Raw genomic sequence first — 19,245 nt, forward strand, 5'->3', positions numbered from 1 at the left:
GTAATTAGAGTGATGCTTGCAAACTGTAGTATTTCCTGAGGTGGTACTTGTGAGAAAATGTTTGAGAACTGCTGTTTTAAACCATTCTAACTCTGGTTGTATGTTTATGCTCACTGTCCTGCTGGAAGGGGAACCTCCTCTGCACCGTCAAACCTTTTGCAGCCCCCAAACAGTCTTGTTTCCAGATTTGGGCTGTATTACACATTTTCTATTTTCCCAACAAGTCTGAACAGCTTCCTTGTCCCTGCTAAATAAAAAACATCCCCACAGGATGATGTAGCCATCACCACATTTTACTGTGGCATGGTGTATTGTGGTCAACAAATATGGGTTTTATCTTGGTTTAAACACGCAAATAGAACACCAATATTCGTTGAAACTCCGATATGGTATCAGAACCCAGACTTTGTAGAACAGGATTGTGAAAACATTACCATGTACATTCCAAGATTATTCTTTTTAGGAGACCAAACACACCCGGTGGCAGATAGCTATTGGATGTGTGGAGAAGACGTGTTAGCAAACATCTTACCCCTTCGGTGGGTGGGCCTTTGTGCACTCATTAAAATGAAACTACCTATAACCTTAGTGTATGAAGGAGTAAAAAGTATGATTGGAATAGATGAAAATAGAACGAGAGTTTGCAGAAGTTTAGGTGATTACGGACTGAATGAAGGTGTATATTTGAATCTCATAGGCCAACCACGAGGAATTCCTGATGAGTTCAAAGCGCAACATGAAGTCACAGCAGGATTTGAATCAATTTTACCTTGGATCACTGTTAACAAAAATGTTGAGTGGATAAACTATGTTTATTATTATCAACAAAGAATGATTAATTTTACGGTTGAAGGGTTTATGGCTTTAGGTGATCAACTGCATGAGACAAGTAGAATGGCATTGCAAAACAGGCAAGCATTAGATTGGATTTTAGCGGATAAGGGCGGTGTTTGTCACATGTTTGGCAATCAATGTTGCACATACAGGGGTTGGACAATGAAACTGAAACACCTGTCATTTTAGTGTGGGAGGTTTCATGGCTAAATTGGACCAGCCTGGTAACCAGTCTTCAGTGATTGCACATTGCACCAGTAAGAGCAGAGTGTGAAGGTTCAATTAGCAGGGTAAGAGCACAGTTTTACTCAAAATATTGAAATGCACACAACATTATGGGTGACATACCAGAGTTCAAAAGAAGACAAATTGTTGGTGCACGTCTTGCTGGCGCATCTGTGACCGAGACAGCAAGTCTTTGTGATGTATCAAGAGCCACGGTATCCAGGGTAATGTCAGAATACCACCAAGAAGGACAAACCACATCCAACAGGATTAACTGTGGACGCAAGAGGAAGCTGTCTGAAAGGGATGTTTGGGTTCTAACCCGGATTGTATCCAAAAAACATAAAACCACAGCTGCCCAAATCACGGCAGAATTAAATGTGCACCTCAACTCTCCTGTTTCCACCAGAACTGTCCGTCGGGAACTCCACAGGGTCAATATACACGGCCAGGCTGCTATAGCCAAACCTTTGGTCACTCATGCCAATGCCAAACGTCGGTTTCAATGGTGCAAGGAGTGCAAATCTTGGGCTGTGGACAATGTGAAACATGTACTGTTCTCTGATGAGTCCACCTTTACTGTTTTCCCCACATCCAGGAGAGTTACGGTGTGGAGAAGCTCCAAAGAAGCGTACCACCCAGACTGTTGCATGCCCAGAGTGAAGCATGGGGGTGGATCAGTGATGGTTTGGGCTGCCATATCATGGCATTCCCCTGGCCCAATACTTGTGCTAGATGGGCACGTCACAAGGACTACTGAACCATTCTTGAGGACCATGTGCATCCAATGGTTCAAACATTGTATCCTGAAGGCGGTGCCGTGTATCAGGATGACAATGCACCAATACACACAGCAAGACTAGTGAAAGATTGGTTTGATGAACATGAAAGTGAAGTTGAACATCTCCCATGGCCTGCACAGTCACCAGATCTAAATATTATTGAGCCACTTTGGGGTGTTTTGGAGGAGCGAGTCAGGAAACGTTTTCCTCCACCAGTATCACGTAGTGACCTGGCCACTATCCTGCAAGAAGAATGGCTTAAAATCCCTCTGACCATTGCGCAGGACTTGTATATGTCATTCCCAAGACGAATTGATGCTGTATTGGCCGCAAAAGGAGGCCCTACACCATACTAATAAATTATTGTGGTCTAAAACCAGGTGTTTCAGTTTCATTGTCCAACCCCTGTACATCCCCATGAACACAGCCCCAAGAGGTACCTTCAGTGCCATAATGATTAGACTCCGCAACTTAAAAGAAGAAATGAAGGAGAATGTGGGCAGGGACAGCTGGTCGTGGAAGAGTCTGGAGGAAATATTTGGCAACTGGGGAGCGTTAGCAGTAAAGACAGGATTAATCTTGCTATCTGTATTAGTTGTGATATTCCTGCTCGTGTGTTGCGTGTTGCCTATCATCAGAAAGTGGATCTTGGGAACAGTGTACCGATGGATGACTGATGATGGGAAACATCAGAGGGTCTAATACGTATAGCAGCCTTAACCTGATGGACTTATGATTTTTTTTATTTTTTGTTATTTCCTATCTTTTTTTCTTGTTACAATATTTACATATAATATATGTCCAACACCTACCATACAGACATGTAAGAATGTTGCAAACCATATACTGTTTTATGCAAACTCTACGAGGATGGAAGATATTATGTTTTGTATTGGAAGTTATGTCCACTGATGTATTTTGTTTTCAATTACCCATATGTGCTTTGGAACTTGGAGCCATGATGGCCGGAAATCCGGTGGGACTGCCCGTGTCCAAAGGGACTCTGATAAGATGGACATTGACGATGTTCGAGCATCACAAAAAGGTGATGTCAGTTATCCGTAACAAAGTCATATAAACAATTTCTGTTAAAAGCATATTACTTGTGAAGGTCAATATTATGTGTTTACATGTTTGAGTAAGGGTTGAACTGCCATTTCTGTTTAACAGTTTTCTCCTGGTTATGTTATATTAGGTAGGTAAGCATCTTGTATTTCTTTTTGAGGTTCCTTTGGTAAGGTAAAGGGTATTCATGAAGGATAGGCCTTGTTGGTTGTTATTTTGGCCTGAGTTCACCCTGAAGCTATGATAATCATTTTAACCTTATGTACCATGTTGTAACTGTTTTGACAGGAGTTATTAGTATTGTGAGGGATATATGTGGAAGATGATGTTGATGTGAGAAAAAGGACTATAAGGAGGTGGTTTGGAAAAATACTGGCCCAGGGACAAAACATCGGGAAGCTGCCATCCAAAGACTCTGGTGTTTCGGAGACCCCTCTTACGTTGTGCGTGGACTCCGAGACATATGGACAGCGCTTGGGGACCCTGAATCAGAACTAATGTGATGGTAGAACAATAAAGTTGCAAAAGACTGACCTAAGAGATGTGGAATTGCTCGGAGTACGGAGTCCACATGAGGACGCAGCAAAGGACTTAATGGATGTGTTGTCATGTTATTCTATGTCATCCTATGTTATAATTTCAATGTTCTATGTAGTTAGATTTGCTGAAGGAATGTTCTGAATCATGTTAATCCATTTATACTTGCAAGTTGTGATATTCAGCTCTAGAGGTTTGACATGACCAATGTTCTCCGTTACAAAGGTTTTGGTAATAGGAATGATAAAGCAGGACCTGATTGGCATTAATGGTGCTTTAAATAGGTGGTAATCGAAGAGATCTCTCGTTCAGATCTCTCGTTCAGATTGGCCGAGAATGGGATTTCTCTGAGGCCTCCAGACGTTTTTCCCCGCCTTTTAGGATGGTGGGTTTTTCGGCTGGTGTGCCCTAAGCCGACCTGAAGGTCCCATTCATCAATACATAAGTTTGTGAGTTTGACAGACATGGATGTTTTCCATGGGTGAATGGATGAGATGTGTTCCTGAAGGAGACTTTTGGGAGGAGCTACAGAGTAGCTGGATTTGGTCTAATTAGTGAATAGGTTTAGTTTAACATAGTCTAACACAGTTAAAATAATGTGTGCATAGGAGCTCTAGATAGGATCTTACTTAATTAGTTGAACCTGAAATTTCAGACCTAAACAAGAACAATCATTTAGAGTTGCTTATTTAATTTGTACACAAAGTAATTTCACTACCTTTCATAATCGTTCACATTTTTCCTTTTATTCACTCATAAACATCATTTATACTCACAGGATATTTACAATATGAATATAAGATCTCTCTCAGCTGTTAATTAGATTGAAAACTAATTAAAGGGGGGATATATGTGGAAGCTCTGTTTAACTAGATAAGAAAAGTGTTATTATTGTATTTACTATAATAACATGAACCCTGTGATAAATTCACTCTGAGTGGAGACATGCAAGCTGTCTGTCTGGAAAAACACATTATATTAGAGAAACGTTCTTGGCGAGAAGAATGATTAATGAGCTTGTTATTGCAGGCAGCCATGAAATCTTGTGACTCTGCCAGGTCAGCGTGACATCAACTCAGCAGTCCAGTTGACCACAGGAATAAGGAATGATAAGAGCCTGCATTGTGTTTCATCTGGGAAAGTTTTGATATCCCTAAAAGTCCTGCCAGGTCAATTTAACCTGAGAGTCTGCATCCAGATAAAGTCATGAGAGTGTTATTATAAAATGTCACGTATGCCATTCTGATGTTTTCCAGATGTTGGCCCGGAGTGAAATAGTAGAGAAAACAATGTTGAATAAGCCAAGGAATGTAAATGAGTATGATGATGTCAATTGGTCAGGATGCAATACAATACACACTAATGCTTTGTATCTGTATAAAAACCGCCCCGTAAAGACTGAGGGCAAGGTGACTTCTGGAATTTTTGATGAAGATGATTCTGTGCGCTTTTTGAAGAATAAACTCTCCTCTCGTGAGGGTTGTTACAAGGGAGAATATTTCTGAGTACTGTTTTAATTATTTTGGCTCAGAGATCAGACCGCCCACTCCTAAATCACATATTTGCTCTTGAATGCAGACCAAAAAGTCTAGCAAATTAAAAGGGTCTGAATAGAAATGCTCAACACAGCGTTCTGATTTTTATTTATAAGAATTCTTTTAAATGTGTGCATCCTTTTCTTCTACTTTACAGTTTAGTGCAATTTTGAGTTGGTCTATCATATAAAAAAAAAAACCAAAATACACTTAGGCTTATAGATGTTCAAGAGGTCTGAATACTTTTGCATGGCATTGCAAAAAAGAAAAAAACAAAAAAAGAAAAACCTAAGATCTTCTATATACAGATACATGTCTTTAAAAAGTAACTTCACAGCATTACTAAGGTACCCTTTTGTAACTACATGTGGAGTACGTTCTATAAGCTATAGAACCAGGATCCTTCTTACTGGGCCCACTCAATGTGAAGGTGCCTCCCTCTTCAGATTCGAGGTACCGCTTGTTGCAGTTGAAAGAAACTTTTCACCACCCTGGCCAATTTATATTTTAGTGTGACGTAGTTCTGGTCCTCTACCCCCACAAGTCCATACTAATTTGACTCCTTTTACACCTGCAAGCTGAGCTACACATGGACACTAAACACCAATGTAGGATCTATATGGAAGGAGGAAGAGAGACAGAGAAACTGGAGAAACTGAAAAAAAGATATTTTGCTTATTTTACGATAATAATAAAAAAAACTGAACAGCCTGTACAACCTTGGCAGGAAAAAGTCTGTATGTTTTAACGAGCATTTATTGAAATTAAAGACTAATTTATGAAATCAGCCACTGATCTTAGTAAAGAGAACTGCAGAGAGCCAGACGTGATTATCTCGCTTACAGGGCTTGTCTCGAGCCCAGACGCCAAAGTTGATATTTGCTTTAGGATTGATGGTTTTCAGAAAAGAAAAATCCTTTTAAAAGGTCATGTTGAAAGCTTAGCAAACAATGACCCTCTGTGCTCAGTGGATGGCAGACAGAGATAAAGGATGAGGTTGCATTATTTGCTTTATGGAGGACAGAAACATTGGAGAACTGCTAAATTAAAAGGGGAAAAATAGTAAAACCTCCAGGAGACAAATCTACCCATTTAATAAAAAGTTACAGATTCAGGACTACATTGCCCTCTGCATTTATTATTTATTGACACAGCTGCTAAAGGTGTGTACACCATTAGTGGTGAACCTAACAATTTCTACAACATTTCCAGTGGAATTGTAGACTTAATTTTGACTTCATCAGTGTCAACGAAATTTTTCATTTGTAATCCACAAAATTCTGCTTCAGTAGGCTACAAACATAGCCTAACACAGAGGCCAAGGTTTTCTCACTACTGCTGAAAATGGGAATGACAAGAGAACATATGATTCAAGTAACACACACAAACAGTGCGTTGACCTTAATTAGTCAGGAAATGGCTTCGAGAAAATAGCTAGAGTAATAAAAATTTCAAAACAAACAGAAATATGACATTTGAGGCTGGACAGAGATTCATGATAACGTCACCTTACAAAGTTCAGTGTAACTGAAGCAAAGTTTCCAGTTCAATTACACCACTGCAATAAAAGATGAATATATTTGAATGGTATTTATACATTTAGGGGAGCCAAATAAATGTGACACTATAAGGCTACTTGTGTTAAAAACCTATTGGGTGTGCTGGCAGGTGTCATCCAAACCTTTTGATGCAAAAGGTTATGTAGTAAATATACCTATTTACAGGAACATTTACGTTTACCAGAGCAATAGATGCTGTAGGTTACCTGAGGTGCATTAGTGGCTATTAGAAAGGCGTTTGTACGACCAGGATGGTCATAGTCGTGCATTGCAGCTGCTACATAGAGGGCCATGAGCTCCAGGGCAGGTATGTTCCAGGCCAGGCAGCCGTAGCTGTCATCTGAAATCGAGGAGCTCTTGGAGGTGGCGTAAGATATCCTGCCTGGGGAAATTCCACTATCTGAATCTGGAAAATATATACAGTTTGAGATCTTCACATTGAGGTATAAAGGACACTAAAAGGCACATTCAAACTTATCATCATTAAACACAAGAACAATTTTAATGACATACACTTTGTGGTGCATTACAGAAACTAGTCATCAGAAGGTGTGCAAATATTTAATGAAGAAATACTGATTAATGACTTTTATTTTAACATGATGCATCTAACTATGCTGTGGATAATTGTCAGCCCTGTGTTAATATTACAGCATGTTTTTTAATGATTCGCTGGTATTTACCTGTGTCACTTCCCGTCACATGCTCACTGTGGATTTGCTGAAACCCAGGGATTGGTCGAGTGGTCAGGTACCAAACAGCGTGGAGCACATCTGTCGCATGGACCCGGTTATGGTCTGTTTTAAAACAAAAATAGCACAAATTAAATATATTTAACCCTGTAGGACATAGAAAGTACTAGCGATGTATGATATATTGGCATTAACATTGGTATTGGTCGGGGTTAGTCAATTATTAACTTATCGCTCCCATATCTGATATTAAAAACTGATTTGTAGGGGGCTGGCCATCTGGGATTTGTTTTTAGCATGAGATAATGGTAGTGATGCAGCACATGATCGTGAGTGAAGCAATGTCAGCGATGTGGTCAGTTTTTAATGGTGTCGAAAGGGTAGGGAAATAAATACAATATAATATACATAATATAACATATATATAAAATACCAGTAAATATTGGTTATCGGCTATAACAGCAATATTAATATCGGATATCGAGATCGGGCCAAATTTTCATAGCAGTGCATCCATAACAGATGCATTTCTAGCCAACTAAAATTTGCATTTTAACACAAACACATAGTTGTTTAAAATATCAGAAAGTAGACATGAACATCAGTTTGACAGAAACACTACGTATTTAAATGTTTTGACCTCAGCATAGTTTGACACTCACAGGGAATGTCTCTATAGCCACTTTCCAGAGCACAGAAGTAGGACATGAACTCCTTCACAGGGATCTTGAAGATCTCAAACAGACACATATCCTGGAAAAGTGTGTATGTCACCTGGGGAAACATGAGCTTGCTTTTTAGAGCCTGTATGAAACTGGAAACTGTATTACTACATGCATCTGGAATATCACCTAATTTGTTATTTTGGGTTACTAACAATATAAACAAATTTTCTTCAGAAAAATATACATGTTTTATCAGGACAAAAATGTAGAATGACTCATTTTAATTTTAAAAAAGCACATACTACTGTAAATGTTTGCTTTATTGCTTTGGTACTTACGTAGCTAAGGATCCTTCCGGTTTTCCCTCCTGTTCTGTCCACCAGGTCAAAGATCTGGAAGTTCCAGGTGTCCATCTTTTCCATGAGACCCTCGTGCTCCTCCAGCATGGGATCAAGCCTGAACTCCTGTTCACCCTAAAGACAACAACAAAATAAACACATAAAAAAGGATAATATAAAGGAAGAACAACAAAAATAAAAATAAGAAATAATGATAAGAGACAAGAAATAACAAAAGATACAAAATGAAAATGAGCAAATAAGTAAGATCTTAGTCCTCTAGAAGATAAGAAGCTATAGGTTGATAAAAGTTAATATACCCATTTTTAAAATATACATTTGGTCAGTGGAGCAAATGTAGCAAAGGTACCTACTCCTCTACCCTTAATACACAGGTGAACCATATAGAGTAGAAGCAATCTGATCAAGCTCACCTCTGCTTTCTGAGTTTGCTGTACTGTGGACTCCTTCTCCTTCTCTACCACCCCCTGGTCTCCCTCAGCATCTGGCTTCCCATCTCCAGACACATCTGGCTCTTCCTTGATAAAATCCTCCCCTGCATACTCCAGCCCTTCGACCACTGTGAACACAAACAAAACACAATGTAATGTAACGAGATTTTGTGACAACATGGGCCTTTAAAAGCAACAATTGCAGTACTCTCTGAGTCCAGCAGAGAGCAGTATTAATCTCTTGAACTACTGATAGAGGGGTTTCACTTTTACTACACTGGATCACCAAACCAGATTGTCTGCTATAACTGGATTCCACTTTGTGACGTGCAGTAGGCTTAAGAGTTTGTACCTGAGCGCCTGCGTTGAGCCTCACTGCTGAACAGCTGATGAGAGTCCCCCGACTCACTGCTGGAAATTCCCTTGAGCAGCTGACGACCACAGCTTTGATGGACAATCACAGATCACATTAAAGCATGTACTTCACACTTATTAATACAAGATAGATTGGATAAAGATTGGAGAAAGTGAGACACAGATACCATGGGACATTAGCATCACGTGTCTCACCTGGTGCACAGAGAGAAGGTAGAGCTACGAAAGGTCTGCTGGAAATCGGTGGAGCTCACTGTGTGGACCAAGGGCTTGTGTAGGTTAAGGTTGACACTGGGCTTCGTCAGGAAGTCCGCCGTGTCTGGGAACTCCACAGGTGACCGAGGGGTGAGGGACGAAGAGGAACCTGTACTTAGTGTGGGAGGGCTATGGCTCGGTGATGTGACTGGGCTGAGGCTGGGAGATGTACCTAGAAGGCATGAATGGAGTGTGGGGAAAGATGAAGAGGTAACACTGAGTCAAAGCTTTAGCAATTTCATAAAATATGCAAGTTTGGGAAGTTAAGTCTCACCTGTTCTTCTGGGCCCGGCATGGTATGTTAAAGTGACAGAGGAAGACCTCTGTTTGGGAATGGTGAGCAGGTTTGCATTAGGACCATTGGTCAAACCTGAGCTGTTGCAAAAAAATGACAAAATCAGTTGTTTTTTTGTTTTTTTTGCTCATCAAGACAGCAAAGCTTCTCTATCCTTCACCAAGTTGGACAATCACATAATTTAAACAAACTACACAATAAGGATTTTAACTAGTGCTCTCCTGCCATCTAGTGGAGACATACTGCGTCCCCCCAAAAACAGTTTCTCAAATTTATCTAATAGTAAGTGACCCAAGTTTTGTTTCTACACACATTTGAACAACAAGATGCATCACGGTGTAGTAAAAGTCACACATGAAAGTATATAAGGTAGATATTTCTTTTACAAAGAGTATCAATTGATCTCTGTTTCCTCAATTGTGATTCATACCAAAATGTCCAGACTGCTAAATGAAACCAAACAGATTTAGTGAGTAATTCTTTTTATATGTAATCATTTAAGTTTGGCAGGGTACAATCTGACAGAGTGAGCTTCCTGGAAAAGTTTGTTCCTCTCATTCTCAATATTTGGCTCATACAGAATGTTTTAGGCCATAACACAGAAGATTGAAAGTGCAAGTCACTTTTAGTGGTCAACAAGTTAAAACAATTTCCTCTCCTATTAAGTGTGATAAAATATTTTGCATACAACAGCAACTCAAACCGGCCATGTTTAATTTTCTTCCGGTCCAAATCACCAAACAAAAAGTGAACTTCGAAAGGATTATGATTGCAGTTTAAGTAGCAGTTTATCTCAATTTAAAACAAGACATAAACTAGTTTTCCTCATTAAATTAGGAGCAGCAGTCTATATAAACTGTCACTAAGTCTTAAAAATTGATCTGCACCCTTTCTCTGTTCTTCGATTTCCTAGATCAGTTCATAATTTTTTTTTTTACTTTTGGCTGACTTCATTCTTTCACACAGGTGCTATTTTATGTAATTTATTGATTCTACAGATCTGGCACTAATCAGTCCCTTATCTAACTAGTGAAACAGAGGCAAAAGAATTTGGCTAATATTATATTATTGACTTATAATTAATTAAATAATTAAAAACTGTATTATTCATTTATTTAGGTAGAGTTTTTCTGAGATGTTGTATAATGGGAATGCAAAGTCATTCCAAAATTAGCTCAGGCTTAAAATGTAGTGGTGCATTGCATTTGTTGACAGTAACCAATCATCCCCTTAAAAAAAATAATAAATATAATGAAAGGGGAAAAAATAGCCATTATTAAAAATGACCCTTTGTGATAATAATATTTCATACGTTCGTTCGTTCGTTCGTCGTCTTCCGCTTATCCAGGACCGGGTCGCGGGGGCAGCAGACTCAGCAGAGACGCCCAGACGTCCCTCTCTCCAGACACCTCCTCCAGCTCCTCCAGGGGGAGCCCAAGGCGTTCCCAGGCCAGCCAAGGGACATAGTCCCTCCAGCGTGTCCTGGGCCGTCCCCTGGGCCTCCTCCCGGTGGGACGTGCCTGGAACACCTCCCAAGGAAGGCGTCCAGGAGGCATCTGGTATAGATGCCCGAGCCACCTCAACTGGCTCCTCTCAATGTGGAGGAGCAGCGGCTCTACTCCGAGCCCCTCCCGGATGGCCGAGCTCCTCACCCTATCTCTAAGGGAGTGCCCGGCCACCCTACGGAGGAAGCTCATTTCAGCCGCTTGTATCCGTGATCTCGTTCTTTCGGTCATGACCCACAGTTCATGGCCATAGGTGAGGGTAGGAACGTAGACCGACCGGTAAATTGAGAGCTTTGCTTTTCGGCTCAGTTCTCTCTTCACCACAACGGACCGGCACAGCGCCCCCATTACTGTGGCAGCTGCACCGATCCGTCTGTCGATCTCCCGCTCCATTCTTCCCTCACTCGTGAACAAGACCCCGAGATACTTAAACTCCTCCACTTGAGGCAGGAACTCCCCTCCAACCTGAAGAGGACAAGCCAACCTTTTCCGGTCGAGTACCATGGCCTCGTATTTCATACGCTTATATTTTAATGACTATGTTGAATATATTTTGCGGCCTTCTGTAACTGATCTTATAAAACAACCAGCCTGTGGTCTCATGAAGGATAAAACCTGGCATTCCCATTTTTTGTAACATTAAAACATGTAAAATTAATAACACCATGCAATAAAGTATTTGTTTTTTTCAACTGGCTCCACAGCAAACAACTGAATTAAACTGATAAGAAACTATTTATTGGAACTGTTTCAGGCTGAGGTGCACAGGCATCTTTTGCCCACATATTTTAGGTTGGTATTAATTCACTTCCAGACCTCTTAATATCTAGGATAAAGATATATTAAACAAATAAGTAAGCAAACACCTGTCAACAAATCGGTTTTTGATGTGGTTGCATAATTAACCCCAAGGGTTTTACATAAAGAGTTATAATTCATAAACCTTACCTTAAAGCCAGGTCTGCACTTCAAGAAGATACTCAAGATTTTACTGTACCTAAATGTGTTTTCTTTAAAAAAATAAAATGTGCCCTTCAACTTTAGCTTAACTAGAAACCATCTGTATTTTTTTTTTGGATGAACCTAAAACAACCAATCCTGGAATTCAAACATCCTCTTGAGGAGGATATAACTGGAGTTCATCTGCATTATATAAGCCTGATATAAATCAGTGTGGTGATACCTGGTCAAACTGAGGTCACAGTGTGGTCTCTTTCCATTGTTACGCTCCCAGCGTGAAGAGGTGGAGTCGAGCGAAGGGAGTGCAGACAGTGTGGAGGAGGTGGAACTCCGTCTGGGCTGAGGAGTCGGGAGGCTGTTTCTGCTGCTCAAACCCTGGCAGATAGAGGAAGGTTGCTTTAGAGATAAATGTCTGGCAAAGACTTACTGAGGAAGCAACACATACATGGTCACAACAGAAGGTTGTAGACATGGGAGAAATTCTTACTGAGTACAATGTAGCATCGCAAGGTGCCCTGTAAAGCAAAGCCTTCAACAAAACAATATTTATTTCAACCAATCAAACACGTAAATGGAGTTTCGGTTGTACTTTGTTCTACAATTTCCTTAGTGTCACTAGAAACTGTTCTACATCATAATAATGCCTGAATGCCAAAATAAATCAATAATTTATAAATATTGACAGCTTAAGCAGATAGAAGGCAGGTTTACAGCTCTGGTGAAACCTTTGCTCACCTTTATGCCTTTCCTGTCGCTCCTCTCTGCAGAGTCCTCTGCCTCTACTGAGTAGAAACCTGGAAAGGGTGTGAAGGGGTTGACCCTGGGGCGACACGAGCCTGAAAAGGTCCCCATCAGGCTGGAGATGCTGCGCAGAGTCGCAGCCGTGTTTGGCGGCAGTGACGAGTCCATCAGCAGCTCTGACACAAGGTTCCTGGCCTCGTTGATGACTGAGAGATCCACACCATTGCCGCTAACTGCACCCTGACACACAAACCCAAAAAAAAAACCCCAGTTATTGAGCAGAGGCACTGTTGGGGGGCATCTTTAGTGATTAGCATTATTTGTTGCTATCTTTTTCCCCAATGTTGTGGAAGGGCTTTGCCTTCTCTGATCCAGGCAGAAGGAGATGGTGACAGTTTAAGGTCCTCCAGTTTAATTTCTATTGGCTACAACTACAAACCTGGAGGGGAAAAGAACATTATTTTACCATAAACCACCCATGACCAAGTGCTCCTTGCTTAATTTCTGACAGAGGATTAAAAAAATAATCTGGAGAGTTGTCTAAACGACAAGGAGAACTCTAAAAGAGCTTCTGAAAAACCTGGAATTGGCAGGTACAATTTTACTATCAAAACAACAAGCAATGCACTCAACCGCAATAGCCTCTATGCCCACTCACTGCGCAAGACTCCACTGCTGAAGACAATTTATGTTCAAGCCCATTTAAAGTTTGCTACAGAACATTTGGGTAAGCCAATGAACTGCTAAGACAATACAGACTAGCCAGAGGAGACAAAATTTAAACTGTTTGATAATTATTGCACACGGTTGTTTGAAGCAAGTATTGCACTATAAATCACACCAGAAACGACATTCCAATACTCAAGTTTGTACACGGAAACATCATGGTGTGGGGCTATTTCTCAGCATATAGTACTAACGGAAAAGATGGATAGAGAAATTTACACAGTGGCACAGTCACCAGACTTGAATAAAAACTAAAAATCTATGGAATGAACTGAAGAAGACAATGACCAATACATCCAACAACTATTTTATACCTTACAGTTGAATATATGTTCCCGCTACCATTCCAATTTATTGCACATTTTTGGGTTAATTTATGTTGATTTATTTGTGGATTACTTGGGTTGTTAGCGACACCTGGTGGGAATTGTAATTACAATAGCCAAAGGATTATGGCTATTGTCATAGTATCTTGCTATGTATAGCATGGCGAGTTTCAACTTGAAGGAAGGCATCTGGCAGGCAAAAAGTGCACGACACCAAGGTCGAAAATCACTTCAATAACACAGATCCAAAATATATGTGGGAGTGTATCCACTCCATCAGAAAATACAGCAGCAGTTGTGAACCACTTACATCAATGCTTCAATGAATCAATGCTTCCTTGGGTCAGAAGCTCACTTTGATGCACATTTTGAAATTGTGAGACATTTGTACCAACCCCTTCCCCGTTCCTTCGGATACAGACCATACACAAACTGTCACTTTAAAAGGAAGTGAGAAATATTTTTAGGCCTGTGAATACCAAGAAGGCAGGTGGCCCAGATGGGATTCCCAGGAAAGGCAACCAGAAACTGTGCCTACACAGCTATTGTACCAACCTGCCTCAAAACTGCCACCATTGTCCTAGTCCCCAAGCAAAGAAACATCAAAACCTTAAACGACTATCGACCTGTGGCGCCAACTTCCATCTTTGCCAAGAGCTTTGAAAGGCTAAAGATGAAGCATATAAAATCTGCCCTACTTTTGTATGGAAGCAAATTGTTACCATATTTCAAATGAAAAAGCGTTTTCAGAAATGCTTTTTCATTTTAAGAATGTGGCTGCATTGTTTGACTCATAAATGAAATTAGTTATCAATAATCCTATTTGCATTTTAATGTTCTTCTTCAAGACTGCTCATTCTTTCACATAATTAAAATGAAAAAGAAAAATACTTTTGAGATTTATTTTTCAAAATATGCCCCAGCAAATAGATACCAAAATTCAATTTGAAATGTAAAATTCGAAAATGAAAAAGCATTTCCAGAAATGCTTTTTCATTTTAAGAATGCGGCTGCATTATTTGACCCATAAATAAAATTAGTAATCAATCATCCTATTTGCATTGGCATTTTCTTCTTCACGGCTGCACATTTTATGCCATAATCAAAAAGAAAACAAAGCAGACATTGCTTTTTCGTTTTCGTGGTCTGCCTGCAAAGTACTGCCCAGAACTCGAAAATGAAAAAGCATTCCGAGCTGCGGGCGCAGAAGAGTGACGTCAGCAGCCGCCCTTCCTCAGCTCCCTGCTGACCAAGCTACCCATCTTGTTCGGTGGGAGCAAGTCTGCATTGCATTACATTGCAAACGTGCCGAGAAATTGATTGAATTGCAGCAGGACCGAGCTCAATTTGTGGCAGTGGCAGGCAGAACTAGTAGTTCCGGTGGCAGGCTGTGGCGGAACTACCACAGTCTGCCACCGAAGCTGCCACCGGAACTGCCACAGTCTGCCACCGAAGCTGCCACCGGAACTGCCACAGTCTGCCGCAGGGTGGCACGGGATTCCGCGAGGATGCCAGAAGGTGCCAGACCGGCCGTAAAAACTTGCCAATGCGGTTGCCGCTGTTTTTGTGGAAGCTGATGCTGATTATCGGCAAATGGGTTGTCATTGTTGTTATAGCCTGTTACCTTTACATAATGATTTCATTATTGATTATTATTTAATAAACAGCTTTAGACCCATAACATAAGGTGATTGTATTTACTTGACATGGAAAATAAATAGCACTATGTGTATGTGTGACGTGTTGAAAGGATGACGAAGATTTATTGCACAAACAGCCGGTTTATTATAGAGCATGAGCGGCTATTCTGAATCGTCACTCACAGAAAATTATAAATAAATGCTTAAAAACACGCTGGATGTCCCAGGCCATAAGCCTGCCACGAGGATGCCACAGCCTGCCACCGGAACTACCAGTTCTGCCTGCCACTGACACAAATTGAGCTCGGTCCTGCTGCAATTCAATCAATTTCTCGGCACGTTTGCAATGTAATGCAATGCAGACGCCTCCCACCGAACAAGATGGGTAGCTCGGTCAGCAGGGAGCTGAGGAAGAGCGGCTGCTGACGTCACTTTGCTGCGCCCGCCTCTCGGAATGCTTTTTCGTTTTCGAGTTCTGGGCAGTACTTAGCAGGCAGACCACGAAAACGAAAAAGCAATGTCTGCTTTGTTTTCTTTTTGATTATGGCATAAAATGTGCAGCCGTGAAGAAGAAAATGCCAATGCAAATAGGATGATTGATTACTAATTTTATTTATGGGTCAAATAATGCAGCCGCATTCTTAAAATGAAAAAGCATTTCTGGAAATGCTTTTTCATTTTCGAATTTTACATTTCAAATTGAATTTTGGTATCTATTTGCTGGGGCATATTTTGAAAAATAAATCTCAAAAGTATTTTTCTTTTTCATTTTAATTAAGTGAAAGAATGTGCAGTCGTGAAGAAGAAAATTAAAATGCAAATAGGATTATTGATAACTAATTTAATTTATGAGTCAAACAATGCAGCCACATTCTTAAAATGAAAAAGCATTTCTGAAAATGCTTTTTCATTTGAAATATGGTAACAATTTGCTTCCATACTTTTGAACCTGGACCAGCACCAGTATGCCTATAGGTCAAACAGGTCCACAGAGGACACTATCATCACAGCCCTTCATGCAGCACTGAGACACCTCGAGAAGAGACAGACCAGTGTGAGACTTCTATTTATTGATTACAGCTCAGTGTTCAATAATATTAACCCCAGCTGGTTAGTCAGCAAACTCCAAGACCTGGGTCTTAGTAACCCATGCACATGGATCATAGACTTCCTGATTGACCTCTTAAATGGTATGTCAACACAACTGTCATTATCAAAAAAGGACAACAGTAACACTACTTCCTACGGACACTCAGAAAACACAACCTGTCTGCCGATCTCCAGAGGACTTTTAACCATTGCTTCATTGAGACAGTTTTATCTCACAACCTGGAACACAAACTGCACAGAAGCAGAAGAAATCCCTCAGATGTGGTATCAGAACTGCTAAGACAATTATCAGACTCTCCCTGCCCTCATTGCCTCCACCGAGCAAATACTAACCAGGAAGGAAAAAAACACATCCCATGTAGAACCTCATCTCCTTGCTCCCATCTGGCAGGCGCAACAAAGCCCTCAAATGCCATACCTTAAAACTGTTTTTTTCCCAGGGTCATTACAGAACTGTATCAGCATGCTCCCCCTGTCCCACTCTTGTGCCCCTCCCCATAACCTTCATCATTCTAATAGATTGATTTGAATTCAAAGATTTTTATAATTTAATGTCTCTTGTAATGTGGGATCATGTGTGATAGAATGCATTATGCATGACTGTGGTAGAGTGTGCGTGTGTGTGTGTGTGTGTGTGTGTGTGTGTGTGTAGAACTAGACATAAGTGTTACCTTTCGTATTAGAGAGTGCATCTGTAACTTCATTGTGCTGTTGTTCTTAACATGCAATGACAATAAATTCTGATTCTGAATATATTTACTGAGAAAAGTATTGAAGAGTTACATTTTTGTTATCCCTGCTGTATTAATTGATGTATACTTCCTCTCCAAGTTCATTGCCCTCATCTTTTCTCTTCCTCCAGGCTCTTACAAAATAAGACAGTAACAATAAAACACAATGTTTAGGGAGGAAAACAAAACATCTAAATTTCATTTTGAAAGTGGGGAGCTCTGCTTAAACAAAAAATGAAGTCTCACAAATTATAAGAGCAATCCATTACAGTGTAATCCTCACTTTTGAAGGGCAGCTTTTATAACAGAAAATGTTCCTACTGGATCGACTTTGTCAGAATAACGAACAAACAATGACTTTTGGCCTCTAGCAGCTGAATTCTTTGACAGATTACACAAATAGTTTAAACAGCACACATAAATATCTGAGTGAGATAAAAAAAAAAAAAGTGGCATGCGATGATACAAGGGCCATTGTATGGAGGGTTTTACACAATGTGGAACAGAAATGTGAGGAAGTGCTAAAGGTGAGTTCAGCTCTTGAAAAGAGCAATATTTCCTGATTGACCTTTAAACTCAAGCTAAAATATGCAGTACTGACCTGATACTGTGGTTTGTACCAGTGTTTCAGATCCCAGTCCCACAAGATCATCTGAAAAACACAAGTACAGCTGTCAGTCAAACATCAACATAGGATATACATGCTAGAGTGTTACAGATAATATGACAAGTATCCACAGGCCTCGACCTATGCTCCACTTTGAGCCTACTGCGTCAAAGAGGGCACGGGTGGGTCAGCAGCAGAGCCGCACAGCCTTTGCTAGTTTATTCTAGCTGTTATCTAAACACACAATGTAGTAAAAGTTCACATGAAGGATTTCCTGCACCAATTCATGCACTCCCTTCACTCCAGGTACTGTACAGCTGTGCACTGCATGCCGAGGCCTTTCACTGAGAGGAGAAAGCAGAAAAGCAAACCACAAAACCACCACAGTGCGTCTACATTAGAGTTGTGAGATTTTATCAAGCCCCAACTACGTCAATCGGCAGCATTTCCATGCTATCTGTTGATACCCACACAGGAGCTTTCACACTTTACAGCACGGTCTAAGCTGGCACGGGTTGTGTAAGACAACACTGATAAACCTGAAATAACCTGATCTCCAATGTCAAGTATGATTGTAATATAAATCAAGCTAGATATTGCTCATCTATCTATCTATCTATCTATCTATCTATCTATCTATCTATCTATCTATCTATCTATCTATCTATCTATCTATCTATCTATCTATCTATCTATCTATCTATCTATCTATCTATTTTTAACTTTGTCTTTGTTAAATGGGGAAAAGGTGTGACGCAGGGACTGTTGTTCATATGGCTCACCGCTCAGGGCACTATTCAATCATAGGGTGGCACCATGAGAAAAAAACGTCAATTGCATCCCAAAATAAAAAAGAAAAAGATGTATTGCTTACATGCATATACAATAATGAAAAGTGTGTATCCCCTGTGTTGATACAGCTTTAGACAATGTACCTGTTTAAAGTGGCTAGCTAACAATGCTGGAATTGTTGGCTGATATGAACATGTGTAGATTCCAACTCAACATATCAGATCCCAATAAATAATCCTCTGGTTTCAGATACCAAAGGATTATTTCACTTTTTCTAAGCAATCAGCAATTGGTCTTCTCTTGATTTAAAATATATATTTATCCTTGTTAGACCTGAAATTAATGACTTTGCCATGTCCAATGTTTTATTTTCTACCTTGAGTACCACCTTAGATTGATTTAAGCATGAAAAGCACAATATACATTGTAGACAGGACAAAATCTGGATTTGACCTGCTCTGACCATGTTCACAGATTCTTAGAAATACAGTTTTGACT

General features: G+C 40.2%; 1 protein-coding gene across 1 annotated transcript in view; it reads right to left on the minus strand.

Moving 5' to 3' along the window:
* pde3b (phosphodiesterase 3B) overlaps positions 1 to 19,245 on the minus strand; it is a 72,671-nt gene that overhangs the window by 9,635 nt on the left and 43,791 nt on the right. Inside the window, exons 2-12 of the mRNA XM_047363020.1 lie at positions 17,950 to 18,000; positions 12,810 to 13,055; positions 12,298 to 12,449; positions 9,589 to 9,689; positions 9,255 to 9,486; positions 9,037 to 9,128; positions 8,667 to 8,812; positions 8,233 to 8,367; positions 7,892 to 8,003; positions 7,221 to 7,334; positions 6,744 to 6,943 (exon numbers count right to left, since the gene is read on the minus strand). Of these exons, the coding sequence (XP_047218976.1) occupies positions 6,744 to 6,943; positions 7,221 to 7,334; positions 7,892 to 8,003; positions 8,233 to 8,367; positions 8,667 to 8,812; positions 9,037 to 9,128; positions 9,255 to 9,486; positions 9,589 to 9,689; positions 12,298 to 12,449; positions 12,810 to 13,055; positions 17,950 to 18,000 (1,581 nt within the window). The remainder of the gene's footprint in view (positions 1 to 6,743; positions 6,944 to 7,220; positions 7,335 to 7,891; positions 8,004 to 8,232; positions 8,368 to 8,666; positions 8,813 to 9,036; positions 9,129 to 9,254; positions 9,487 to 9,588; positions 9,690 to 12,297; positions 12,450 to 12,809; positions 13,056 to 17,949; positions 18,001 to 19,245) is intronic.

The sequence above is a fragment of the Girardinichthys multiradiatus genome, chromosome 4, assembly GCF_021462225.1.
Source record: "Girardinichthys multiradiatus isolate DD_20200921_A chromosome 4, DD_fGirMul_XY1, whole genome shotgun sequence".
NCBI lineage: Eukaryota > Metazoa > Chordata > Actinopteri > Cyprinodontiformes > Goodeidae > Girardinichthys > Girardinichthys multiradiatus.